Source organism: Epinephelus fuscoguttatus, linkage group LG22 (genome assembly GCF_011397635.1).
Source record: "Epinephelus fuscoguttatus linkage group LG22, E.fuscoguttatus.final_Chr_v1".
NCBI classification, from domain to species: Eukaryota; Metazoa; Chordata; class Actinopteri; order Perciformes; family Serranidae; genus Epinephelus; species Epinephelus fuscoguttatus.
The window spans coordinates 11,683,757-11,711,331 of record NC_064773.1 but is presented as its reverse complement, the minus strand read 5'-3'; the positions used below and the strand labels follow the sequence as shown (position 1 = coordinate 11,711,331).

Genomic DNA, 27,575 nt, shown 5'->3' with positions numbered 1-27,575 from the left:
ATGTGTTCATTCATAGTTTCGATGCCTTCAGTGAGAATCTACAATGTAAATAGTCATGAAAATAAAGAAAATGCATTGAATGAGAAGGTGTGTCCAAACTTTTGGCCCGTACTGTATAATAGGAAAAATAAAGCCTGTGTGTGGGACCATCTCCATCCTGTGATGCTCAGGAGTTACTGATCTGTTTAGGATCGATGCATATCAAAGAATAAAAGTTTTTCAACTTAATTCAAGTGCATTTATCACTGAGTGCCTGAAGTTCACTTTTCTTCCGTAATGAAACTGTTGGCCTTGAAGGCACCACGGCCCTTACTCCTCCGCCCCACCAGAGGGCGCCCGTGAGTTTGAAGCGCAGCAGCAGCAGCGGGGCGGCAGCAGCGTCACCACCGCAGAAGAAGCGTGAGATGTATGGTTGTCATGTGTCATGCCGTCTGGCTGGTAGTCAGCTGACAGCCCCTGGTCGCCTGTGATGTTTACTTTCTTTGTTTAGTGCGATAAACGTGTTTCTTTTGAATGAATGCAGCGCTATGCTTCGCCCAGGAGAACCATGGTAGTCGTCAACTCGGTGCTGAAGCTGTTACAGAGGCAGACATACACCTGTCTGTCCCATCGATACGGGCTGTACCTCTGCTTTGGGGGGCTCGTCCTCATGATAGTTTCCGCCTTTCAGTTTGGCGAGGTGAGCATCTTCTGTTTTCCTAACTCACGTCACTTGCTGGCAGCCGCTTTGTATTGTTGAATTAGCTAACGTCCATTACTCCACAGCTGTGTGCTGCTTCTTTTGATTTGAGGCACCGTCTCACCAGAGTCCACTCAAAAATACGGCTCTTTAAGTTCACCGAGCTTGTCAGCAAACCTGCGCATGTTTAGGTATTTATTTGAAGCGTATTTTGAATCTTTGAGGTGTTCATAATACTTCGGCCTTATAATTAATCACGTGATGTAACGTATCTTAAAGGAACTGACTCCCATGACTTGCTAACTCACAGCTCTCCACGTTAAAACTCAGCCGTGTTTGTTGAGGGGGATGTGTGCATATCAGCATGGGCGGATTGTGAGACAGTAGGCCCCTGGGCACTGATAAGCAAATGGCCCCACCACCTCTGCTACATGAGAGCAAGACACACAGACTGTGTGATGGTTTGACATCTCTTTGTAGTCATTAAGCATCCTTTTGTGGGGTTGTGTCTCCTGGTAGTTGTTTTGTGTGTTTTTGTGTATTTGTGGCAATATTATGTCTTTTTATGGTTGATTTGTGTCTTTTTTTTGTTATTTTTGTGTCTGTTTGTGGTTATTTTACCCATCTCTGTAGTTACTACTTAGAGACTATGTGTCTCTAAGTAGTTCCTTTGACTCCCTTTGTGGGTTGATTATGTTTCTTTGTGGTCATTTTGGGTCTACTTGTGATTTTTTGTGTCTCTTTGTGGTTATTTTGCTCATTTCTGTAGTTATTATGTGTCTCTAAGCAGTTCCTTTGAGACACAAAAAAACCACAATGAGGCACAAAATGGTCACAAATACACTGTGGTCATTTTGTGCTGTATTGTGGGTTGTTTTTTTTTTTTTTTGTCTATTTGGGGCAATTTCTGAGTCTTTGTTTGGTTATTTTGTGTTTCTGTGTTGTTTTGTGTCTGATTCTGGTTGTTTTGCCCATATTCATAGTTATTTTGTGTCTCTTAGCGGTTCCTTTCCATCTCTTTGTAGGTTTTTTTGTGTCTCTTCATGGTCATTTTGTGTCTCCTTGGGTTTTTTTTGTGTCTATCTGAGGCAATTTTGTTCCTTTTGTGGTTGTTTTGTGTCATTTTTCTGTCATTTTGTGTCTCGTGTTTTGTTTTTGTCTATTTGATTCAGTATTGTGTCTTTTTTTGGTTGTTTCGTGTCTCTTTGGGGTTATTTTGCTCATATCTGTAGTTATTATGTGTCTCTCCGTGGTTCTCTTGCATCTCTTTGTGTTTTTTTTTTGTGTTTCTTTGTGGTCATTTTGTCCCTCCTTGTGATTGTTTTGTGTCCCTTTGAGACAATTTTGCATCTTTTTTGGTTGTTTTGTGTCTTTTTGTGGGGTTTTTGCCCATCTCTGTAGATATTATTAATTTCTTAGTGGTTCCTTGGCATCTCTTTGTGGGTTTTCTGTGTCTCTTTGAGGTCATGTTGTGTCTCCTTGTTTTTTTTTCCTTTGTCTTTTTAAGGCAATTTTGCATCTAATTTGTTTGTATTGTGTCTTTTTTTGGGTCTTTTTTTGCATCTCTTTGTGGTTATTTTAAGTGGTCAGTATGTGCTAGTTTGAGTGACGTTATGCAGGTGAAGGCCGGGGGGGGCAAAGTTTTAAATGAAGTTTGGATTTTATTCTGATGTGTTTTTGTCCTGGTATATAATTATATGTTAACATTATATGTTAACTTCAAGAGCACAATATCCCCTTGGTGTCTACCTGTGCAGATTATGAGTGAACAAGCTGTTATGTGCGATGTTTAGGATTTTTTTTTTTACCATTTTATTCACCAATTAGCGCGTACACATGTTGACAGAATGGGCATACTAACAAATATAAAAACAAAGAAAGAAAGGCAACAATAGATTTAGAGACGTTACTGATTGTAACGACTGACTGACTGTGTGAGGAGAGAAAAAACCGAAACCGGGGAGGTGTATGTTTAAGTTTAAATATATTTCAGACAAGTTTTGCAGGATGGACTGGTTTAGTATTATAGATTCTTTCTGTTCATATATACACACATTCCCACAGACACATACAGTTCCTCAGTTGTATGCTGATATTTAGGAGTTAACAACATCAGCAGCTACTTGTCTGAGAGGTTTATATCATCTTGTGCCCTCTCCTCTCCATACAGGTGGTGGTGGAGTGGAGTCGGGACCAGTATCATGTGCTGTTTGATTCGTACAGAGACAATGTGGGTGGGAAATCATTCCAGAGCAGGTGAGTTAAAGACAGCACATAAGCTCCTAATGAACGGAGCAAAGGAAATACATGAATTTCACTGTTGTGTTACTGCCTCATTTAGACAGATGTCATCTCGGCACTCACAGTCACAAGTGCAAAATATTCTTGGGTGGAGCTCACAAATGAAAATCTAATCATAATCACAAATGTTGATGTGAAAAAGTGTGTGCACTTCCTGCAAAAACCTTCCTCCGTGCCGCACAGGACTGTTGGCACCCTTCCCTTGAGGGAAATCTGAAAGAACTGGACGAGATGTAACCATGCATGAACAAAAAACAATCCAGACTCGCTGGGGAGGGGACCAGGGCCACCGCTTTGCAGTTTGACGACTGTCTTGAGTGATGCGAGTGTTTCTCTTTGCAGGCTCTGTCTGCCCATGCCTATTGATGTGGTGTACACATGGGTGAACGGCACCGACATGGCTCTGCTGAAGGAACTGAAGACGGTCAAGGAGCAACTGGAAGAGGAACAAAAAGCTCTAAGGTAGCTGTGGCTCCGCTGTCTGTGCAGATACAGCTGTGCAGTGAAACTTAGTGGTGAAGTAGAATCATTGTTGGCCTTAACCCACAAGGCCTCCAGTCAAATTTAAACCTTTATCTTCTGTAGAACGTCTTACCTGCAGTATGTGGTGATAGAGTGCAAACACACTTCAGTGGCTTCAGTTTTGGTACACGAGCTGTAGCATTATCACTCTCACTTTGATTGGCTTGTTCAGACATTGCCCCAGAGGAAGAGGGGCTCTGGGATCAAAGGTTAAAGTAACTCTGAGGAGAAAGTTCATGTTTCATTAGTCTCTGAACTTTTCTTCTTCTGTCATCTGTTTGTTAAAATGGTGCTGCTCCTCTGTTTATTGGCTTCTACAGACCTCTGTGTGTGATGATAAATAATATGAATTCACTGCTTTGTCGCACACAGGGAACGCCTGGGGAAAAATGCAAGTGAGACAACTGAAGTGCCAAAAGAGAGGTGAGTGTTGAGATATGTTGGGTGTGTGATGGTCCCCTTAGGCCACAATGTTTCACACTGCATATTAGCCCTGGGCTAACTTAGCCCCATTCCACACGCACACATTGTTAACCCAGGGTTAAGCCAAGCACAGGGCTATATGAATCACACCACACCTCTCAGGGCTCAACAATAAGGATTGCCGGATTGCCTGGGGCAAGGAAAATGCCAGATCCAGCAAGTAAATCTAGCAACTCAATTGTCCACTCAGGCTAGTGGTAAAAAGCAAAGTAAACACATTGCTTTTTTCTGGAGCTGATGATGGCAGTAGCTAAGGAGTGAGCCATCTTGCTCCCTTCTGATCTCTGTTGAGTTTTGCACGTGTGCTGTGCCAATAGGGCATCAGGTGGTGGGTAAAGACAAAGTTTATGAGCTGAAGTACAAGTGAGCATCTCAGTTATCCTGGAAACAGGAGTTTAGATGGGTGGCGTTAGAGGATGTGGAGTGTGCAGTTTGCTGCGATTCGGAGAGCAAAGTGGATAAAATGAGGTTGTTTTTCATGACAGTTCACTGTAGTCTTTGTTGTCATTTCCTTACTGCTTATACATAAAACAGTTTCCATGGGGCAAATAAAATCTATTGAGGTCAAAAAGATTTCTGACCCACTTGCTTGACGGAGCAAGTGAGACAAAAACATTAACCTTGAACCCTGCTCCTGCTTGCCCAGGGTCAAATGCCTGTTGGTACATGTGACGTGTTATTGTTGTTTTAAGTTAGCTAGCTTGCTAGGTACCTGCTGTTTCTGTCAGTAGAACGTACCATGCTTAAAACATAAACATAAAGCATTGGTGCACTGATGCTGTGATGTGTGATTGGACAACAAAAACATGACATACATTCCAGTAGCTCCATTTCACACTGACAACTTTTAGCCCAGTTTTCAGTTGATATTCGGGTGATAACCCTGCAAACTTGAGGCTAATTCTGCTCCGGAGCGGCGCCAGTAAGCTCTAGACTAAAACTCTAGACCAGTGGTTCCCAACTGGTCCCACCACGAGGTCCAGATTCCACCTTAGTCACTAGTTCAAGGTCCACTCAGTTTAATACATTCAGTGTCATACTTGTGTTTGGCCATGGCATCAAGCAAGTTCTGTCTCTGTCAAGTAGCTGTTCGTTAGTCACTCAGTCTACATCAGGAAATTAATTAATATATATAGACTCAGTTGCCATTTTACTTTGACTAATGTATATCACTAAGGGTAGGCTAATTAACAGAAACACCTCTCTGTATAATACAATACAGTTCAACAGCACCACAAACGACATCCTCAAAAATCACCATAAAGCTGAAGCAGCATCTCTCCATATCAGAACTGAACATGATAACCTGCATAAAGGAAGGATTTATGGCAGGACTGCTGTATTAGACTGCTTTAGTTTTAGCTTAGTGTACCTAATAAACTGCATATATGATATAGTTAATTTTCCAGAAAATAAACAGAAGAACTGTTCCTACATTAAACTGCCGTATGAAATGTCCAGGACCCAGGAAACTAAATCCCCGACAAAAACATGCAAATCTGTTATTTCCATAAAGACTGAATGCTCATTGATTTACAACAGTTCCTAAAACGACAAGAGATAAGAAAGGGAGCGCTGCCACTGAGGGTTGGGTGATACGGAGAAAATCAAATATTAGAATATTCTTGACCAAATAATTTGATATCGATATTGTAATGATAGTGTAGGGTTGACTGTTGGTGCTTTCAAAAAATATTTGCACAGATTTTTGATAAATAATCATCAGTAATGTGGCAAATAACCGAACAGCTAGAACAGTCTAGTAAATCTAAGATCATATCTCGTCTCATATCACCATATCAGTATATTTCCCAGCCCTGCTACCACTGTGTAACAGGTACTGCACAATCTAAATAGCCTGTTTGTATGTACACTCACTGACCACTTTATTAGGTACACCTCACAGTTTTTGTTGTATGTAAAGGTCTGTTTTTACAGATCATTATGAGACTAGTTGGTCTTTTATAACACCAGGAAGTGACAGCTAAAGGCACAATGGAACAATAGTGTAAGCATTTGATGGTGAAACAGGAAGTTGGGGCGTTGGTTAAACCACAGAGAGCTGGTGGGATATCGGTTATTTGATGGCGGTAAAAGAGGCCCAGTGTTGTTAGTAAGAGGGTGGGTGTGACCGTCATTTTCGGCATGCTTTATAGGAAGTAAAGGCAATGGAATATGAATCTATGGCATCTTCTTATAAAACGTGCGTACACAGTGGTTTGAAAGACAAATCTAATGAGGTCTAAAGGTCCTATTACATTTTTTTGCAGTGCTGTGAATCTTAAAGCTGAGCCCCAGTGTCGATTCAAGTTCAGAGTAAGGATTTCCTGTGTACACCACCAAAAGCATTAGGTTGCAAAGGGCCCCCATCTCTCTCGTCTTCCCACTCGACTCTTTCTGTCAAGATTGAAAACCTGTTAGTTTTAACCACAGACACACAGACGGGGACTCGATGCAGCATTTCCACAAAAGAAGCCGTTTTGCTAAATGTGTGAACGTGACTAATTTCACATGTATGTATGAATAGCTGAAAGGCAGAAACCACTAAGTTAGAGGAGGCGGCCACCTACAGGAGAGCACAAGGTGAAGATAATATGAGTAATGTGTTTTTTTTGTTTTGTATTTCAGTGCAAAGCTGGAGTGTCTGCTGTCCCACTGCATCATAGCGCCCATGCTGGCGCTGGACCCCGCGCTGCCAGCCAACATCACACTCAAAGAGCTGCCGTCGCTCTCTCCCTCCTTCTCTGCTGCCAAAGAGCTGCTGCTGATGAACAAACCTTTTCACCCGTCCACCACCGTCTCCGTCGCCATCTTCCACTCTCAGGCTGACGGTAAAAACACACGCAAGAATCCAGAAACACTGGTTTAAAAACTAGATTAAAAAACATCCAGCAACAAAGGGCAGGAGACGGTGCTCGCTCAGTGATCCCAAACACCATGTAAGAGATTTTCCAGGCAGAGAGATAAACTGAACCCAGCAGGCGGATTATCACTCAGATATGAAAAATATTTACAGTGCAAAAGATGATATTTGAAATGTGGTTAATAAGTAAACAGAGCATGAGGATGCAGCAGCGGTGGAGCAAGGAATCTGTATTCTGAGCTTCTTGTTAGACTTCTTGGCTGCAGATTTTATTCTTCTCTCATTATTTATCAATTGTTTTTACAGCTGATAAAGCCTTTACAGATGTGTCTAAAGAGGAACAGAAGTTCTCTGTGTCCAGATGTTACCTGGTGAGTTAATAACACTTCTATTAACTGTTAAATACATGTTGAACTGTATGAAACTGTCTGATTCAAGATGTATCCTCATCATTTCCTCCTATAATGGCAGATAATTATGAAATATCACATATCACACATATCATTGTTGGATGGTTGAAATGTATTTCTTTGTTGTGTGTTTTGCAGACGACAGATAAAGAGGCTCCAGGTCTGATCCGCATGCAGTCTCTGGCCTACCTGAGCGGCTTCCCGGCGACTTTTAAGGAAACAGAGCAGCTGAGAGTCAAACTGCCCTCTGCGATAACCAATAAGATCAAACAGGTAAAACTTTTTCTTATCATTATTAATGACTTCATTATAACTTATTAATAGGGATGCCCTGATCTGAGTCCTTACTGTCGATACTGAGTCCGATCAGATCCCATCGATCAGAAAATATTTCCAGTAATGGACTCTGAGCCAGTACAGAATATCACACAGACTCCAGAGCACTCTTCACTTTCTCATCAAAATGAATCCCCAGAAAAGAAGCAGGAATCTAACATCACTGTATCTGGTAATATCCTGCGATATGGAAGTACTGAAGGGGCTTTATAAAAAGGTAGCAGCCAGGTGCCAGACCCTAAGCAGCAGACATCCAAGAGGCACGGCACAGAAAAAATGCAAATACAGTGAGGTGAAACGCCAAATGAGAGTGAATCTGTGGTCGGCTTTTACTGTTACTTTTGCTGGTGAGGGTGTTCACAAAGAGTAACTGACAATCCTGCATGGTAATAGTTTGGCAGCAACATGAATCAAAACTTGTTTCTCAGCTGAAATAGTTTCTGGGGGTGGGGTGACTTGTAGCTCACCTGGTAGAGCGGGCGGCCCGTGTACGACGGCTGTGGCCTTGACAGTGTGGCTGCAGGCTCGATTCCAACCAGTAGCCCTTTCCTGCATGTCTCCCCCTTTCACGCTGAAGCTGTCCTATCAAATAAAGGCAAAAAGCTCTTAAAAATTTCCTACAAATAGTTCCTGGTGTTTGGGAGATCAGAAAGACAGATTAAAAAAAAAGTTATTGGGTTAAACCGTGGCAACTAAGCTGCTTATTTGTTAGAGTTAGAATTGACATAGCTGCAGAGATTTTCATCATATGGATCTCCTTTTTGTATTTAGCATCTACAATATTCATCTGTTATGTCCTATAGCATCTTTACACAGTTACAAAGTGCTTTACAATAAAAAAACAATAAAAAAGAGAGAATGAAACCAACAAAAAGCCAAAGATGAAGCACATATAACTGTAGCAAAAATGCACTAAAATATCATTGAAAATAAATAAAATTGCAGAAAAGCAAGTCTAGAACTTGATTATTACATCAAAATAGAATGTCAAATAGACTGTCCTAATTTTTTAACTTCGTTTTTATTTCAGTTCCAGCAACCTATACAGTCTTTTTCAGAATTTCCAGGCTGTTTTTTGTATTTTTTTTTTTAACACATCCCAGCTTAAAGTATTAATTTTGAAATAAAACAAAAGGTATAAAGTAGGAAAAAGGAATGTTGTGTGTATACAGTGGCATGAGTGTGTGTATCTGCATCAACAGGTGAGTCAGGTAGGGAAGATAAAGATACTTATATACTGTAAAATATGTAGGCGGATTTCACTTCACTATGTTAGGCAGGTTGTTCCAATATCTAGGAGCTCTGAATGCAAAGGCTTAATTTGGACCTTTGAGTGACAAATATGGAGGCATCTGACAACATTGTTTTTCTGCATGTCTTGTCAGTTTGTATATTATCTATTTAAGTTCTATTTTGATGCATTTTTCTCAAAAATCGACCTGAGAAAAAAGTTAAATTCACTTCATGTAGGTGTCTGAAAAGGAGGAAATTTCAGTTTCAAAACAACAGGTGGCAGAGTTGCACACTGGATAAATATATAGAAGATGCCAGTGACTTTTAGCTTCTTTTATTTATTATATTTCTTAATCCATGTGGAGAATGAGCTTTAATTCTTTAAGGTATTTTGGAAGTGACAATGTTAAAGACAACTTAAATATAACTGAGTTTGGCCACCAGATGTCACTCTCACAGCGTCCTAACATCACAGTACTGAAGGGTGCTGCTCACTACAGATATACACTGTATATTTATGTGGGCACAAATTAAGATCTTTTTATACATCACAGCAGCAGCGTAATCTAAGAAAGGGCTGAACACGAATGTCAAACCCTCCTTGGAGAGGTGGTTGCACTGTCCTGCTAAATATGGGCTTTTTCTATTTTAAACAGTTATGTTGTGATGTGGATAAAGGGCCTCTGTTTGGCTCGGCGGCGTGTGTATCTAATAATTTTCTCTCATCAGAAGTCTGCTTTATATTTTGAGTGCGAGGAATGCCACTAACGAGCACGGATTACTCTGAAATAATCAAAGAAAACAAAACAGTGCAGCCTGGAGTTGAGTGACCCTGTCGCACCAGCAGACGGCCAGGACGGGCATGAGTCAACTGTTTGTCCCGTCTTCCGATAATATGCTCACATGGCTGATTAGATTTAACGGGTGACGGATTAGATAACATATTTTGTAACTGCCTTGTATATTATCAAATGTAAAACAAAGGTGTTATACAATAGAGTTACGTTATCACCTCCCAGTACTGTATTTTATTAGATAATCAATGGATTGGTGGATCAAACTCAAAGCTGCAAGCAACAGCGTGAGCAGGTCCTGGGCTTCACAAAGCTCAGCAAAGTCACGCCATTTCAAAGTCTCGCCGTTTTGCCCCCCTTTAACAGATGTGAATGAAATTTGATGGATACATTCAGGACATTGTTCAGGATGTCTCCACTGAATTTAAATAGGATTATTAAAAAACAATTTGAGTTATGACCTTTTTACTGCTAAGCCGGCCCTTCTTGGTTGATGGCACTCGTTGTTTTTTGACCAGTCTTGCTAATTTATAACGGAATTGATTAGCCCCATCCTGCAATGCTGTATACCAAATTTAGTGTTGATACAGGTAAAGTAATTTTAAAAAAGGAGACACATTGTTTTCACATTATGCAAAATAGCAATAACTCCATTATAGTGGCCTTTTGAGGCTTTTTTTTTAAAGAGCACAATGAGCTGTAGATGTGTGTCAAATTTTAAGTGAGCCAGACTCATGCTGTCACTTTTTCAGCTGTAAATTACAGCGCCACCATCTGGCTGATCGGGATTAAATTTAATGTGAAGCATTAGAACATCATTCCCAGTCATGGTCCCAAAATTCTTTCCTCTATCTCATTCTAGCTCACAGAAGTTTGAGCAAAGGCATAATGTAGCGTGTATTGCTATGTAGGCAATCAATATGACACTCATTAATTCTTGCCTATTTGGTGACAATCTGTCCACCAGTTATTGAGATACATGTTTTTGGTATTTGTGGCGACCCCTATGGGTCAGGCTGAGAATGCTTTGGTAGGCCTATTTATCAACACATACTGAAGATATATATTAATATTTATGATGAGTGGACAAATCTTTAATGAGTTTTGGCCACTTAACTGCAAAATCCCTGCTTTTGTGAAGTTTTTTGATTGATGGCGATTGTGTTTTTTTTTTTTTTTGTTTGTTTTGTTTTGTTTTAACCAATCTGGCTCATTTAGTCTTTTTTTATATATAGCATGAAGGTGGGAGAGGGGGGAGGACATGCAGCAAAGGGCCATGAGTTGAAATTGAACCCGCGGCCGCTGTAGCAAGAACACAGCCTTCGTACATGAGGTACCTGCACTGCCAGGTGAGCTAGTGGACGCCCCTCATTTTGTCATTTAGTAGAAATGTGTATTTCAGTCCTTGAAGGCTGTGTAGCAAATTTGGTGTTGATAGAGCCAAAATTAAGAAAAGTATTTTCATTTTATGGTGTTTGACATTATGGAAAAAAAAACATAATGGTCCAAGAGGCTTTTTTTGTAGAGCACATTTAGCTCTATGTGTGTGCCAAATTTCAAGACACTTGGCACTATGGTGTGAGGGGTGTTGCCTTTCCAAAATGGCATTTTCTGTCACTAATTACAGCGCCAGCATGCAGCCGATTGGAGTCATATTTCTGGGGAAGCATTTGTAAATAGTTCTTGGTTATGGTGCCAAATATCATGTCTCTACCTTATTCCAGCTCTCAGCAACTGAAGCAACGACATAAGATAGTATATAATGTGAAACAGGCCACGCCCACATGTACCAATCAATATAATACTTCATATCTTGGTGAATACTTTCCTCTTAGAGCATGTGTACCAAATTTGGTCAGTGTCAGGATCCCAACAGATGTCACATAATTGTTTTTTTTTTTACATTATTCAAATTAGCAAAATATCCATCATGGCAGACATTTATGCTCCAGGATGCTTTTTTGAGCACAATGAGCTTTATATTTGTGCCAAATTTCAAGTCAGTCAGACTCAGGATAACGTACTGTACATAATACTACTGTATGTTATATGTGAGCACTAACAGGTGAAGAGGCAGCCTCAGCGGAGTCAAACTTATGTAACTTTGTGTGTGATGATATGTAGGTTAACTGTGTTTAACCTATATATCATCACCAAACGCAGTTGTCCCATCATTCCCTGCATTTGTCTCCATGTCTGTAGTCGCGCTGTAGCCTGGTAGGCCGTGTGATAATAGCCAGCGGCATTCGGGCTGTAACCTTAGCTGGCGTTGCGGGGGTTAACATTAGAACAACTGTTTGGAGTGGCGCGGCGCCAGCCAACACGCTGAAAGGTCACAAGGATTTTACTGACCTTCTCTGCACTTGCGGACACACCCTGTCATCTCAGACATGTTTGTGTGTGCCCGGCTTTACCTGTGTGGAGTCCAGATTTTATCTTTGAGTGGAACAAGCTGGAACGGGTGCAGCAGGATTAAAGTGGAGTGGTGGGAATAGAGATGGTACCGGGACTTGTGAAGCCACACACACAGTCCAGGATGGAAAGTGTGTGTGTTTGGCTTTTAGGACCGGAGGGATTCTAGGTACACGGACCGCCACACAATACACAGTTTTGGTTTCAAGGTGTTTCCTGGTGTTGTCAGGCCAATTCTGTGAAAGAGGGATGATGTGCATAGTGTGGAGGGAGAGGTTGAGCGGTGAGAGGCAGCTGGTATTTATAGCTGGTGTTAGACCGAGTGCTATGGTGATGAAAGCTGCCCCACAACCCCGATCATCTGCTCCCAGTGTTTGTGTACAAGCCTGCTGATGTGTTTGTATTAGCGTGTATTTTTATGTGGTTGCATTTGTCCACACGGTGTCTCATCTCCACTGTGAAGCAAGATTCAAAGGTTTTATTTCCCATACAATATGTGCAGAGCCACACTGTTTAGGTTGTGCTGAAAAGGCTGGTTTTTCAGCTAGGGTTGACAAAGAAGAAGTGTAAGTGTGCTTTACCTCATTTGGTTCGGTTCAGTCGAACTCAAGTTTGTTTGCCCCCTCAGTGCGGTTCATTTGGGCAGGTGTGAGCACAGCAATCGCACTCAGGTGCGCACCAAAACAACCAAACCGAGGTGGTCTCGGTTTGGTTACAAATGAACTCTGGTACAGTTCGTTTGTGGTGAGAACGTGTTTGGACCTCGATCTGAACCAACTGCAGTCGAATGACACATTGTTTGGGTTAAACATGAGCATGTTACAATCCTGGAGGATTATTAATGTGCACCTCCTCCTGTACTGCCTTAATATGCACATTCAGCACATCCAATGCATCAAAACATTGTTTTCTAGTTGGAGCTGCGCCTTGTTTTCAAACTGATTTAAAGACGTCTCTTTTGTCATGTAAGTCAATAAGAGAGTCTTTTCGGGCCGCAAGGCATCAGATGATGGTGTTTTTACACTGTTTAGTCACTACGAAAATTGGCCTTAAAGCCTGGCGCACTTCCTGGGGGCCTGGTCACCACAGTCAATGAGGCAGATCCACTTCTATCTCCTCCACTGCTCTAATCTCCTGTCCAAACATAAAAAATCCAAGAAGCTAATGGCCAAAATGCCAAACTCAGGTCTTCAAAACAGTCCACAAACCAATGGGTAACATCACAGTAGCTACGGCCATTATTTTATACAGTCTTTGGTTGTGACACACATACGCCAAACATTTGTCAACAGAAAACTAGATGACCAACCGAATTGTCATCTCGTAACATTGACAGTGTTTGGTACATTATGTAAAGAACTGGATAGTGTTATAGTTCACTTTCTGACTGTCAGACTGTTCCAGACCTTTTGACCCAACAGGTGACACAGGATGACGCAGCCTCAGCTCAGATGAAGCCGTCCATTGTGCTGCGTGCCACTACAGCATCTCAACCCACCTGCTTAGACAGATCACTTAACACGAGGTTAATTGGTTTACTCAGAGGGTCAACTCTTTTCTAGGCTAATTACATTTTGTGTTGCCTCTGCAGTTACATACAGGCCACAGAATGTATGTTGAGACTAAAACTCACATGGGAAGTATTAATACTTGCGAAGAGCAACTTAAGCTGCATTAAAAAAAATGGAAATTGGAAGAATAAGGAATTAATTTGCGGGTCAGATGTAAAAATAAGTTCTATACATGTTAGGGTCTTATCTTGAATCAATCCTTCAAGACTAGTCAGTCATAATGTTTCCTTGTGGTCTAGTAAATAATTATGTGCCATGTGTGTATTGAAAATAGTTTACACTTGCTTGCGGGCAGACATGTGCCAGTGTTAGGCCACCACACACCTCTGCTTCGTGTGCGAGTGTTAGAGCATTATCAGGACTACGAGGAGAGCTATAATAAAGACGACTATGTGATCCGCGGCTTGCTGTGTCCTGGCTGCTCCCCGCTGCGTTTATAAGACACAGCTAATCCTCGTCACCTAAAAACAGGAGCAGAGAAAAACAAAGGAGCCGGGTTCATGCGAGATGTTTGGGTTCAGCGTGGGATGATGGAGTGAGACGGGGTGAGTCTTTTTCCTGGGAAGCTTAGAGTTTAAAGAGATGAGAGAGGGCGAGACAGATCGTTGGAAAGGGGCAAGGCCAGGGGTGTCTCCCTCACACACACACACACACACACACACACACACACACACACAGAAAGAAAGTCCTCCGATGCCTCACATAGCTCTCCATGTGACCCCTATAGAGAAGATGACATCACAGAATTTTTCGAACCCTCACCTCTTTAAACACACACAAACACAAACACACACACACACTGGTCTGACTGCAGCAGCCAGCAGATGCCTCCACACAAGCATCATCACTGCTTTGATTTGACTTCCATAGCTGCAGGTCAGAGGTCACACTGTCAGTCTTGTCATTTACGTTCCCAGACTTCCAGAAATCTTCCGGCCCCAAAGACAGACGGATGAAGGTTTCTGTCACATGTCTGGCTGGACTGTGGTTAAACCATGTCACTGGCATGTGACTTCACCTCTGAGAAATCTCTATTTAGACTGTTCCCACAGCGCATATGGTGGCTCAGCTCTGACTTTATATGTAAAAGTGCAACGAGAAAACGCAATATGTGTCTTGAGAAACTTTTTAAGTTCCTGTTTCAGAGTAGATACTTTGCCAGCACAGCAACCATGAGTGATGTAAGTGCATGTTGATTGGTCAGACAAATGAGCAAATGCAGCAGACAGCCCTCTGGGTAAACTTCTCCCATGAGCACCAACTGCTGGTCAGCTCCTGTCACTTCAGCGTTCCTGTTGGTGGAGCAAATGCATTAGAGGAAAGGCCTTTGAAGGCAGCGTTGAGACCGCACTGAGACCAGGTTATGTCAAATAAAAACTGAGACAACACAAAGACTCTGAGGGGTTGAGACTGAGTCAGGGCCAACACCAGATCAGTGGACGACACACTTCTGATAAAATGTGGAACAAGCAAACATACTACAACTGCTTTAGAAATAAAATCCTGAGTCCTCTTTGTCTGAGGACGAGACAAGATCAAGTAAAAATGCAGTTGAGTCCAACATGAGACCGAGACCTTGAGTAAATGGTCTTGAAACCAAGGCCGATCTTGAGTACTACAACACTACTTGAAGGTATATATTTCTCAGGGGAGCTCCCCAGTGGGCAGTTCCTCCCAGGGAGTCCCCATAAATGTTAGGTAAATTGAATTGACGTGATGGCGCCATATGAAAAGTCAGGGGATCACCAAAAATGAATGGAATCTATCCTCACAGGACATTAAATATATGTACCAAATTCCACAGCAACCTAGCTAATAGTTGTCGAGACATGGTGCACGAGGCAAAGTCAGAGGTTTACCAAAGTCATCAGGATTCATCATGTGGAAACACTAAATGCCTGCACAAAATCTTGCCCCAATCCATTAGACATTAGAGATTATGTCTTTATTAAGTCCACCAACTTCAGGAAAGTGCAATTCCAAATCACTGGAGCACTCTCTAACACCCTACTCTTTATTTATTTGTCCCTCAGTTTGAGTTGTACTCCGAGGCCAGCATCGCCCTGCTCCACCTGAACACCCCACAGGACTTCACCGATCTCACCCAGCAGGCGAAAAAGAACCTGACGCTGGATGGAAAAGAGTTAACCATCAGCCCTGGCTACTTGTTCTGGGACCTGACCGCCATCTCACAGGTACGACTGGTCCTCCCTGAAACCCTGTCGGCTCTTCACCATGAGTAGTAACGTCCCCTGAGATATGAGCTTAATATTTATTGTTTTTCCTCTCCAGTCTAAACAGGATGAAGATGTCTCAGCCAGCCGATTCGAAGACAACGAGGAGCTCCGCTATTCGCTGCGCTCTGTGGAGAGACACGCCCCCTGGGTGCGACACATCTTCATTGTCACGAACGGGCAGATTCCCTCCTGGCTCAACCTGGATAACCCCAGAGTTACAGTTGTCACACATCAGGTAAAATTTAAGCCTCGACATCTATCACACTGCACTGCACTCTTAAAGAGGGATTGGCAGTCAGATTATTTTTACTGACCCCTAAACCCTATGTTATGTCTTAAAAACCAAATAGAAAAATACCAGAACAATTACAGAACTCTCAAAGTGCAAAGAACGTGAATGTGAACACCACAGCTACAAATCTACTAAATATATTTCTCTTTTACTTCCAGGATATCTTCCTGAACAGCAGCCACCTTCCCACCTTCAGCTCCCCTGCCATAGAGACCCACATCCACCGCATCCCAGGGCTCTCCCAAAAGTTCATTTACCTCAATGATGACGTGATGTTTGGCAAAGACGTCTGGCCGGACGACTTCTACAGCCACTCCAAAGGACAGAAGGTGACAGAAAGTGCTCACAGGGAGTTCATTTTAAACTGTGTACAGATTGTACAAGTAAAAACATGTTAAACTGACTACAAACTGTCCTTTAATCTTGTCTTCCCTCACCCCACTGCAGGTGTATCTCACCTGGCCTGTACCCAACTGTGCTGAGGGCTGCCCAGGATCCTGGATCAAAGATGGGTACTGTGACAAAGCCTGTAACAACTCCGCCTGTGACTGGGATGGAGGAGACTGCCTCGGTAAAGAACTCCGTCTCTTTCTCTCCTATGTAAATAAGCTAATTTGCTACGTTCATGTCTAACATGTCGTCCCTTTTCTCTGACAGGTGCGGCAGGGAACAGCCGGTTTGCGGCTGGTGTCGGCGGTGGCGGGCCTGGTGGAGCTGGTGGACAGGTGTGGCAGTTTGCAGGGGGTCTAGGAGGTCTTGGGGGGACGTCGTACTGTAATCAAGGCTGTGCCAACTCCTGGCTGGCGGACAAGTTCTGCGACCAAGCCTGCAATGTTCTCTCCTGTGGATACGATGTGGGAGACTGCGGCCAAGGTGAGTTCAGTGCACCATGTTAATATTTTCTACTAGGAGTGGGAATCACCAGAGGCTTCACAATACGATATTATCACGAGTCACAACACTTTAGACAGGATGCAAAATTATGGCAAGAACATAATAAAATGAGAAAATACACATAAAAGACAGTGTAAGATATAATAAATAAGATTCAGATACACAACCACACACTCACACTGACACACACAATCGTAAGAAATACAAATTGGGTTTGAGACCAAACGATTATACAAAAGCTACAAAATTTTTGGTTTTAAGATTTCGTTTGAAGCTGTTTACTGAATCAAAGAGTCTGATGTCCTCTGGAAGGCTGTTCCAGAGACAAGGGCCGATGACACAGAACGCAGCATCACCGTACTTTTTAGTTCTACACTGGGGGACATTTAATAGACCGGAGGCGGAGGATTTTAGGGATCTAGAGGGAATGTATTTGACCAATATATCAGATAAGTAGTCAGGAGTCAGTCCATTAAGAGATTCAAAAACTAAAAGAAAAGCCTTTAAAACCGGAGTAATGTGTTCTCTGTGTTTAGTCTTGGTGAGCAGACGTGTTGCTGCACATCTGAACTTTATTTAAAGATTTCATTCAGAGGCCTGAGAACAAGGTGTTACAGTAGTCAAGTCTATTTGCATTACCAAGAATTATAGAGTAAAACAAATTATAATTGACGTGTTGTGATATTGTGATACTATGCAGTGTAGGTTTTTCCTTCACCCCTGTTTCTAGCCACAGTTGTTTTATAACAACACCAAAGGGATAATGGAGGGACGTTAAAATTTTCAGAGACTTTTTTTTTGTTTTGGCGTCATCATGGAATTTGTTGCCAGTAACAAAGGTTTTGAATATCACCAGCCTTATCCTTTAACAGATGCATTGATTGTGCTGATTTCTGTTGCAGAGCACTTTGGTGAGCTGTACCATGTGACCCTGCTGAAGAACCAGACCCTGTACACCCTCCCAGTGGGTGAAACCAGGCCATATTTCAGCTTCGACAGACTGGCCCGCAGAGTCTCAGAGGCCCACGTCAGCGACAACCCGGCACTTCGCCACACCTCCGTCGCCAACAAGTGGAAAACCATTCACCTGCTGCTCCATCCGGGCCACAACGCCACCCAGATTCACTACAATCTCACTTTCCAGAGACAAGATGACACAGAGTTCACCATGAGCTTCAGCGTAGCTGTCGACACTCGCGAGGTACCCCAAGTTAATGTGTCCCAAGCTGCGAGCAAAGACGGCGGCAAAGAGCCAAAGCCGACCCCGACTCCAGAGCCACCTGTACCGTTCTCAGACATTCCTGAGGACAAACGGGGGCCTAAGATCAAGAGGAGGCAGCCAGGTGAACCTCAGGTTGTCGTTGAAGTTCCCTCACTGAACGTGTCTCTTCTACCAGCTGCTGTGCAGAGTGAGCTGCAGAAGCTGGAGGAGAAACTTCTGATCGGTGACATCACTGTGAAGGGTTATAACCTCACAAAGGCTGAACTTCTAAAACCGTACAGGGCACTGGCTCAAAAGCAGCAGGACACTGATTCACATCCAGCGAATGAGGGTGCAGCCAAGGTCCAGGGTAAGCCCTATAAAGACCTGGAGGGAGAGCAGCTGGAGGGAAAACCACCGGTTGAAGACATAGCTGGAAAAATCATTCAGAAAAATCCAAACTCAAAAGAGGAAATGTCCAGGAAAGCTGGGGCAGCGCCACAAAGAACAGTCACTCCTCGTATCACAGTGAATATTGATGATAAGCCTGATAAAGACTTTGTACCTCCCAAACAGTACAATCTGAAAGCTGCGATCGACAGGCCTCTGACTTCCAAACTGCTCAGCAGCCTTTCCAAAACCAAGAGCACTGAGAGCAAGGCAGAGCCGGCTGATGCTGCAGGAGGAGCTCCAGTTGGGAGGAGACTCCAACACTACATCTCCACGGACAGAGGCTTCCTGCCGTGGGAGAGGAGGAAATACTTCCAGGAACTGCTTGAGGTAAGTACGGCAACAATTTCCACTTTGAGTCAAGCATTTTGATTTCTTTAAATGTTAATGTCTTTGTGGTGACTCTACAGGAAGAGGAGCGTCTGCAGAGAGAACTGTCCTACGAGACTGACGGTGCTGCCACCATCCGAAAGCTGCAGGACACCTTTGCTGACTCGCTGCGCTACGTCAACAAGCTGCTCAACGGCCAGTTTGGGTTCACGTCCCGCAAAGTGCCCGCACACATGCCTCACATGATCGACCGTCTCATCATGCAGGAGCTGCAGGACACGTGAGTGTGTTAGAGATTTTTTGTTATATTTTTTTAGGTACTAGGAACGGGCCGATTGCTGGGCCACAAGTATTGCTGCTTGCAGCTTTCTCAAGAAACACTCATCCAAACAACTTCACGTTCAACATTACGCCTTCTTTGGAGTATATGCATTATTTGCTGACAGCTAGCTATCTGGGACCAGGCTATTTACGGGAGCTTCCTTGGGTCCTCAGCAAGCCCAGCTGTTAAGTCCATCCAAAGACTGGAGGAAATACACAGGCAGACCCACATACATACAAACAAACAAACAAACAGACAGAGACTCCTTTGCGACATGTTAAACTGCTCTGCTCTCTTTTCTCCAGATTCCCAGAGGAGTTTGACAAGACATCAGGCCATCGTGTCCGTCACTCAGAGGACATGCAGTTCGCCTTTTCATACTTCTACTTCCTGATGAGTGCTCAGCAGCAGCTCAACGTGTCTGAGGTGTTTGACGAGATCGACACCGACCACTCAGGTATCTTGTCCGACCGGGAGATTCGAACTCTGGCCACAAGGATCCACGAGCTGCCACTCAGCCTCCAGGTTGGTCCTGGCTTTGATACGTCTTCTCTCCCTAACATAAGACTTTGTCAGATAACATTTTACAAGATTTCTTCTGGTTTTGAAGTGTGATATATTTTTGTTGCATCTTGTAGGACCTGACAGGTCTGGAGCAGATGTTGATAAACTGCTCTAAGACGCTCCCAACTAACTTGACCCAGCTCCACCTGGTGAACCCAACTCAGGAGGCCTACTATGACCCCAGCATGGTGAGCCAGCACATTGAATCCATTGCATATGATAAGTTTTTAAGACCTCTTTTGTGGCTTTCTTGCTGAATAATTTGTCTGATTTTCTATGCTTTTTTTTCAATCCACAGCCTCCTGTCACGAAAGGCCTCGTCCTTCACTGCAAGCCCATCACAGAACGCATCCAAAAAGCCTTCAGAGACCAGAATAAGTACAAGTGAGTACTCAGTGTACCGTTATTCAGTCTGTGAATGTCTAAAAAATCAGCTTTACTGTTGCTGCTGCTAACATGTGCTCTGTTGGACAGGTTTGAGATCATGGGGGAGGAGGAGATAGCTTTCAAGATGGTGCGGACAAATGTGTCCCATGTGGTCGGCCAGTTAGACGACATTAGGAAGAACCCCAGGTAGGAAAGGATTCTGTTTGCCTTTTGTCTTCATTTCTCCCTCTCTGAGCCTAAGTTGACTACATCAGCTGTTAAATTGTACCACCATCTGTATTTTCACTGATCCCCAACAGGAAGTTCATCTGTCTGAACGACAACATCGACCACAGCCATAAAGATGCTGCCACAGTGAAAGCTGTTCTGAGAGACTTCTATGAGTCCATGTTCCCACTGCCGTCCCAGTTTGAGCTGCCAAGAGAGTATCGCAACAGGTTCCTGCACATGGAGGAGCTCCAGGAATGGTAGGATGTGACGTTTAGACATCATTTAGTTCAGATGTACATTAAAAGAGCTTTAGATATTTGTGGTTTTGAGTAGGGATGTGGATTAATAGACTGATCATTCAGCGCTATCATGGGGTCGAATTGTAATTTGTCCACTACTTTGCTTTATCATCAAGCCTGCAGAGCTAATTATATTCCCATGAGCCTCAGCTTTACCTTGTGTTTAGTGCTAGTAGGCAAACATTAGCACGCTGGGATGTTACTAAAGTGACATACCGCTGTCTCTCAAATTGGATACCTCTGTTAGCATACTTATGTAGTACGTTGGTAGCTTCTAAAGCTTCTTACCACAAATCTAATGCTTGAAACTTCTACAGTGGCGATGAGAGTTTAACATGCATTAACACCAAATGTAATTACACCCGTAGATCCTGTAGCCTTGGCCAGTGGTTCCCAACTGGTCCATCCACAGGGTCCAGATTTCTCTTTTGTCATCAGTTCAAGGTCCACACAGTTTATATAGTCAGCGTCATACTTGCGTTTGGCCATGTCATTGAGCTAGTTTGCTGTCTCTCTCAAGTAGCTGTCCGTTAGTCACTCACTCTACAGCAGGAAACAGCACTTCAAAATAAAAGCTCTGTGCCGGAAATTCACTGTGCTTCAAAATAAAGTGTGTTTTTTACAAACTTGACACGTTGACCATGAATTATTACAGAAGTAACCCAATAAACAAACTGATGACTTATATCCAAAAAAACAATATAGTGGTAGTAAAAATACATCATGATAGTTGGCCGACATTGCACTTTGTAGGCTACATGGCGACCATTTAGGGTGTATAAGTACAGAGATATCTGACTTAAGACACAGCACAAGTCTTGCTTTTGCTATCTGTGTGTCATTTTTTGATGAATCAAGTGACAGTCAATAAATTGCAGAAAACAGTCACAAGTTCCCTGAGACCAAGGTGACCTTCAGTGATCTTTGGCAGACTTACTTTGTCCGACCAGCACTTCAAAGCCCACAGTAATTCAGTTTCAATCTGCTTGAGAAGTGTTTGTGTAGTCGTTTAATAAATCAATCACAGGCGGTTATTGATGGTTAAAAAGCACACACATCGGAGTCTTTGTTGCACGTGAGTCAGTAATGTATCAAGCTTTTCTCGTCACAAACAGCTTAAGTCAAGACTTTGTGGCGATCACCACATGTGACCGAGCGTTGCCAGGTTGGAGCAGTGGGAATCCCTCCGGGGCTTTAGGGGGTTTTTGTCAGGGATCCTGCTCCTGTACTCGGGGGGGCTTCAGCTGGAGAATGCCATCCTCACATAGAGGCTTTAAAATTAGACTGAGCCGCTTCAGATCAATCACTGGCTGTAAGATACTTGTAAGATCATCACACAGCTGAGCCTCCCGTCTCCTCCGTCACCTCCCCTCCCGTCTTCGTGCTCTTAAAGTGATAGGCAGATGCCGTTGGGTGATGTCACCTTGTCACCCTGTTGCCCTGCTGCCCTCTGCATACTGTATGTTTCCTTCTTGTTACATCACAGCGCAACTAGCCTCCAGTGAGACCTGTGCACCTGTACTGTAGTTGGATGTTTTTGTTTAATTTGAACCTAACTGAAATGTGATTTTTCTTCCAGGCGGGTGTATCGGGACAAGCTGAAGTTCTGGACGCACTGTGTCCTCGTGACGCTTGTCATCTTCACCATCATGTCCTTCTTTGCTGAACAGGTCAGCACGTCCCACCTCGGACCACACACAGTTTTTTGACACATTCAGATAAAGGCACACAGGACATGCGCCCACACACCTCTCCGTTTCCATGATTCACACTTGAGCTATGACTCAGGCCTTCGCTTCCCAAGTTCCACTCAAAGGTGCATCCATCTCATGTGTCGCGGGAGTATGAACGGCTGAGCCAAGGACCTCACTTTACAGAAATGAAAGACGCCCAGCAGTCCTCTGTGAAATGCGACACTTGTCTGTCTTTGTACTTGTATTTACTTTAACCTTCTTTGTTGCCAGACAAGTAGGATTTCTAGCTGGAGGGATGACCAAGGAGCATTATAGTGAAGAATTTTAAGATCAGGATAACGTTCTTGGACCAGTTTTCTATCATGTTCTTCCAGTATGGTGCTCAAAAGAGATTAAATCAAATGCCAGGAAATGTTTAACAAATACTATGCGACTCAGGTTTGACATTGAGCTGTTTCCAGGCGCTTCCCTAATCCGAAGGTTTCCAGTTTCTCCTCAGCGAACCTCAAGAAAGGTTAATAGTTGCAGTGACCTTAGGAGAATTTTCCCCCACAGCAGCCTGTGGGACCAGTGCTCCCATTTAGGAATGTGTCAGACTTGTCCAGTGTCTCTGTCACCAGACACAAACAGACTTTTGATGTCTTTTTGGCACCGTATGAGCCTAGCTGTCCCACGTTATTAAGATGGAGAAATCAGAGTCAGCTTTGTACTGTTTAGATTAGAGAGATCAAAAGTGACTTCTCTCCATAGGGAGGAGAGTATACCCTGCTGCCCCACTTCTAAGATTATCTTTGCTTTCTTGGGTTACGAAAGGTCTGAGGGAAATATGGTGTCAAAGTCCTGTTGCATTACCAAGTCCTATATGAAAGGAATAGTCCAGCATTTTTGGTAAATTTGCTTATTTGAGAACATCGATACCACTTATAGCTGCGTGTTAAATACAAAGCTACAGCCAGCAGCCAGTTAGCTTAGCATAAGGACTGGAGACGGGGGGGAAACAGCTACCCTGGATCTGTCTGAAGGCTGCCTGACAGCACATCTGAGGTTCACAAATTAATAAGTTTTATACATATATACAGCTGAGCAGTTGCCACACAGCCAAAGGAGTAGGGCTGCCCTCGACTAAGAATTTTCCTAGTCGATCAATAGTCGTAATTTAGGGCCATTAGTCGACTAGTCGCCTGCATGTTTATGATTTTAACGATTATTAAATGATATATTTTGGGCGGGGCAACACAATGGTTTGAGTTGAAGGTGTGAGAAAGAATAATATCAGTAACATTGTTAACACTGTGCTACATTACAGAGAAATACAAAACCGTACTAATGAACCTTCATTAATATAGGCCTATATTTTATCTACAAGTGCACGTCACACACTGAGCGAGCCGCCTGTTAATGACGCTGTGGGCTAATGGGCACGTAGCTACTTCCATGTTTCAGATGATACGTCATGTTTGTAGTCGACCAATGAAGATGAGTTTACATATCACCTTGGGTTCGTCCTTCACCTTCTCAAAATGATCCCACACTTTGGATTTCCTGCCCGACATGTTATTAACTAGCCTGTGGAATAACCGCAGGTACCAGTCCTGGAAATTAACCTGACTCCTGTCTGACTGCTGAGCGTGGACACTTCCTGTGTCTGTCCTTTCAAATTAAATTCCCACATGGTCCAGACATATAGGTTTTGATTTATTTTGACAAGGCACACATTCTAATAGAGTTTCATGACGAAGCAACCAATGAAATCTTGCCAACTAATGCCATTTCTGGTCGACTATAATTTACTCCCCTTACATTCAACACACTGGACCTTTAAGAAGAAGGTCTGAGTACTTTTTCCCACCACTGGAGAGTAGTATTGATCCTCTCATCTACCTCTCTGCCAGGAAGCAAGTAAGCTAAGTGGTGATCTGTAGTGTGAAGTATAAACATCTCCACCCTTTTATTTGACACACATCCTCTCACTAATAGTGCCATTTCCTCCTCTTCCCTCTTCCTGCAGCTGATTCTGCTGAAGCGAAAGCTGTTCCCCAGACGCAGAGTGAACAGAGACATCAACCCTGAGCGGGTGTGAAAGAATGGAAGACTTCCCTCTCCTCTCCTGTCTGCACTTCAACAACCTCCACCCTTTCTCTCCTGCTCAGTCAAGAGGATTCGGAGTGTGGGAACTGGGTGGAAACAGGAATCTGAAGTCCTCAGTGCTTGTGTTGTATCAGCACGGACGGAGGACAGAGACTAATGTGAGATGGTGATGAAACATTTTCCAGAAGATGATGGATGGGGCTGGCCAGTGTAAGGAATGGCAGCCAGAAAGAAGAACCCTGTAATTCTTCTGTTCCTCCACCAGGGGCGTCTCAGACGTTTGTACAACACACTCACTTACAGAAACACAAACAAACACTCCCTCCACACTGCACCACCCTCCTCCTATCCTGCCTTCACCATGTCATTGATTCATGTGCTGTTAACGTGTGAAACATTTGACAGCAGCAGGTCAGGACTCATCGTGTGCATGTGTGTGTGCAGCAAGCAAGTTTTACTATGAAATCCGTAAACTGTTTTGTTTAGAGCTCAAACGATTAGCAGATTAATCGATCTGTAACTGTTTTGATAATCTATTAATCGTTTGAGTCACTTCTGAAGGAAAAATGTGAGTCTTTTTTTCTGTTTTATATTATTGTGGGTTGATTATCTTTGGGATGTGGACTGTTGGTCAAACTAAAAAATACATTTTAAGATGTGTTCTGGGATGCTGGGAAATTGTGATGGGCATTTTTCCACAGTTTTACTGACGAAAAGAGTCGGTACTTGGAGCCCTGGTTGTGTTTGGCTTTTAGTGTAATGTCTTCATTTTAAAGAAATGAAGGAAGAAGAACAAATAGGAAGAATAAAAGAGTTCATTTAAAGCTGGGGAAGGCAGAAAAAAAATCTGCAGAATTAAAAAATCATCCTCCTCATGCAGCTGCGCCCTCTCCGTTCTAAGCCCCTCCCATCAGACAACCATGAACATATGAACATGCTTTATACAGTAACCCAGTGTTTGCCACACTACTGACCAGAGTTGCACACACCCTCTTGTTATCAAACTACAAATGAGACAAAAACTACCTAGCTAGCCACTCCACGGTCTCTCTGCCTTGCTCACCTAGGCTGTGGACTACTCAACCTGGAGGAGAGCCAGCAGCTTCAGGGAGGGACTTTTGCTGGCGGCTGTCGTGGTTTGAATTCGGCCAGCCAAATCCCCTAGTGCTGAGCACCCCTAGCACCAGGTCTAACCTTTGTAACAGCAGCAACAGAAAGTTTCCTGATCTGGCAGGGAGTTGAGGCTCTCCAGTCCCCCAGAGCTGGAGCTTGCTGCGACTGCTGACTAGGGGTCTTATTCAGGAGCCGCTGCTCGCTCTCCTCCTGGCAAGGTGGTCTGTGATTTGAGTCTTTTGATAATATAAGCTGCCGCAGCCATAAGCCTTTGGCTGCAGTTAGAAGAAGGCTTAATTATTAGCAAGGCTTTGCCAGTAGTAACATGTTCAATTTTCTTTATCGTCAGACTCTCTTTTAGATAAGCCCATCTTCCTTTTTTGGGTTGCTTTGCAGTGTAGGCAGTTGCAGACCGAATAACAGTATTTATTTGCAGTAACGTCTGGGTAGAAAAACCTGGTGTCACGTACATAACATCAAACAGTGCTCCATCAAACCGCCTCTTCAACTGATTAGTTTTAAGCCTCCTAAAAAAAGTTGGTATCAGTTTAAGTGTACACTATATTTAGAATACTTTCATGGCTTTACCTTGCCGTCAGCAGCCCTTTCCAACAGGTAACTGAAGTCGATACATCATTGTACGAAAGAGTTGCTGGTCTATCACTGCCTCTATCCGCTATTGTGTAAGGTAAAGAGGTGAAAGTATTCCAAAAAAAAAGTATACACTTAAACTGATACTGATTTTTCAGGTGGCTAAAATATGTTGTACAGCAGCCCCGTCCACAGCAGTACATTGTTTAGCTTCCATGCCAGTAAATTTGGTTCATCAAAATGATAGCAAACTGCCCTCCCCAGCTTTAAGTGTCGGCTGTCATATCTGTGTTGTCCCTAAAAACATGAAAACTTGAAGTGCCTTCGTTGTTCATTCCTTCTTGTTTGAACATTTGTGTTTATCTCCTCTTGTTGTTTGTTTTTTTTTTTAACTTGTCTTCTTATAAATGTTGGCCACATTACACTCTAATCAGGAATGGATGGGACATGGGATAATATGATTCTTAATGTGGTACAAGTGTATTGTCGGAGCTACATGTAAGTGATACTACAGCTTTCATAGCCACCTGTATGTGTGTCCCCGTGGGACTCGACAGGCTCGCTACTGTCTGAAATTCAGACCCCTCAGCATGTTCTGTAACTTATTTTGATTGTCTTGTTGTGACAGTGAGCCCAGTGACTGATGCATCTGGTTCGAACGCCGCAGAATGTTAACAAAGCCTCAGACAGTGCTCGACAACTTTTCCCTCCGAATGTCAGTTTTACAGAGTTCTTTATTATAATAAAAAAAATGGAATTGACTACTTGATTTGTCAGCATTTTACCGCTGCCAAAAAAGTCATATGATGTGTGTTATGATGTCAGTAGGCGGGGCGATGAGTCACATATCTGTAAAATGGGATTTCCTCAGATTGCATCAGTTTAGTGGCTCCTCTGACTGAAATAAAATGTGGTTTGGTTCAGTCAACTTGCTGTTTATGTCATGTGTGAACATAGCTCAGTACATTTACTCAACTACTGTACTGAAGTACATACACTGAACAAAAATATAAATGCAACACTTTTGTTTTTGCTTCCATTTTTCATGAGCTGAACTCAAAGATCTAAAACATTTTCTATACACACAAAAGACCATTTCCCTCAAATATTGTTCACAAATCTGTCTAAATCTGTGTTAGTGAGCACTTCTCCTTTGCCGAGATAATCCATCCCACCTCACAGGTGTGGCATATCAAGATGCTGATTAGACAGCATGAATATTGCACAGGTGTGCCTTTGGCTGGCCACAATAAAAGGCCACTCTGAAATGTTCAGTTTTATCACACAGCACAATGCCAC

General features: G+C 43.1%; 1 protein-coding gene across 1 annotated transcript; it reads left to right on the top strand.

The window, feature by feature from the left end:
* Positions 1-402: 402 nt before the first annotated feature.
* Positions 403-27,184, top strand: gnptab (N-acetylglucosamine-1-phosphate transferase subunits alpha and beta). Its single transcript, XM_049566934.1, has 21 exons — positions 403-679; positions 2,850-2,935; positions 3,323-3,442; positions 3,875-3,925; positions 6,614-6,816; positions 7,155-7,219; positions 7,397-7,531; positions 15,638-15,799; positions 15,897-16,076; positions 16,292-16,462; positions 16,581-16,704; positions 16,791-17,006; positions 17,930-19,008; positions 19,089-19,288; positions 19,636-19,855; positions 19,969-20,082; positions 20,193-20,278; positions 20,369-20,467; positions 20,581-20,748; positions 22,370-22,460; positions 24,493-27,184. The coding sequence occupies exons 1-21, from the start codon at positions 518-520 to the stop codon at positions 24,562-24,564; spliced, it is 3,804 nt and encodes a 1,267-aa protein (XP_049422891.1). The 5' UTR covers positions 403-517; the 3' UTR covers positions 24,565-27,184.
* Positions 27,185-27,575: the final 391 nt, after the last annotated feature.

What these genes read in the sequence shown, in the direction of transcription:
- gnptab (XM_049566934.1), top strand. Translation starts at nt 518, where the DNA reads ATGCAGCGCTATGCTTCGCCCAGGAGAACCATGGTAGTCGTCAACTCG. An exon ending in ACTGAAGTGCCAAAAGAGAG is followed by an intron (nt 3,926 to 6,613) that starts GTGAGTGTTGAG and finishes TTTGTATTTCAG; the next exon opens with TGCAAAGCTGGAGTGTCTGC. An exon ending in GACATTAGGAAGAACCCCAG is followed by an intron (nt 20,468 to 20,580) that starts GTAGGAAAGGAT and finishes GATCCCCAACAG; the next exon opens with GAAGTTCATCTGTCTGAACG.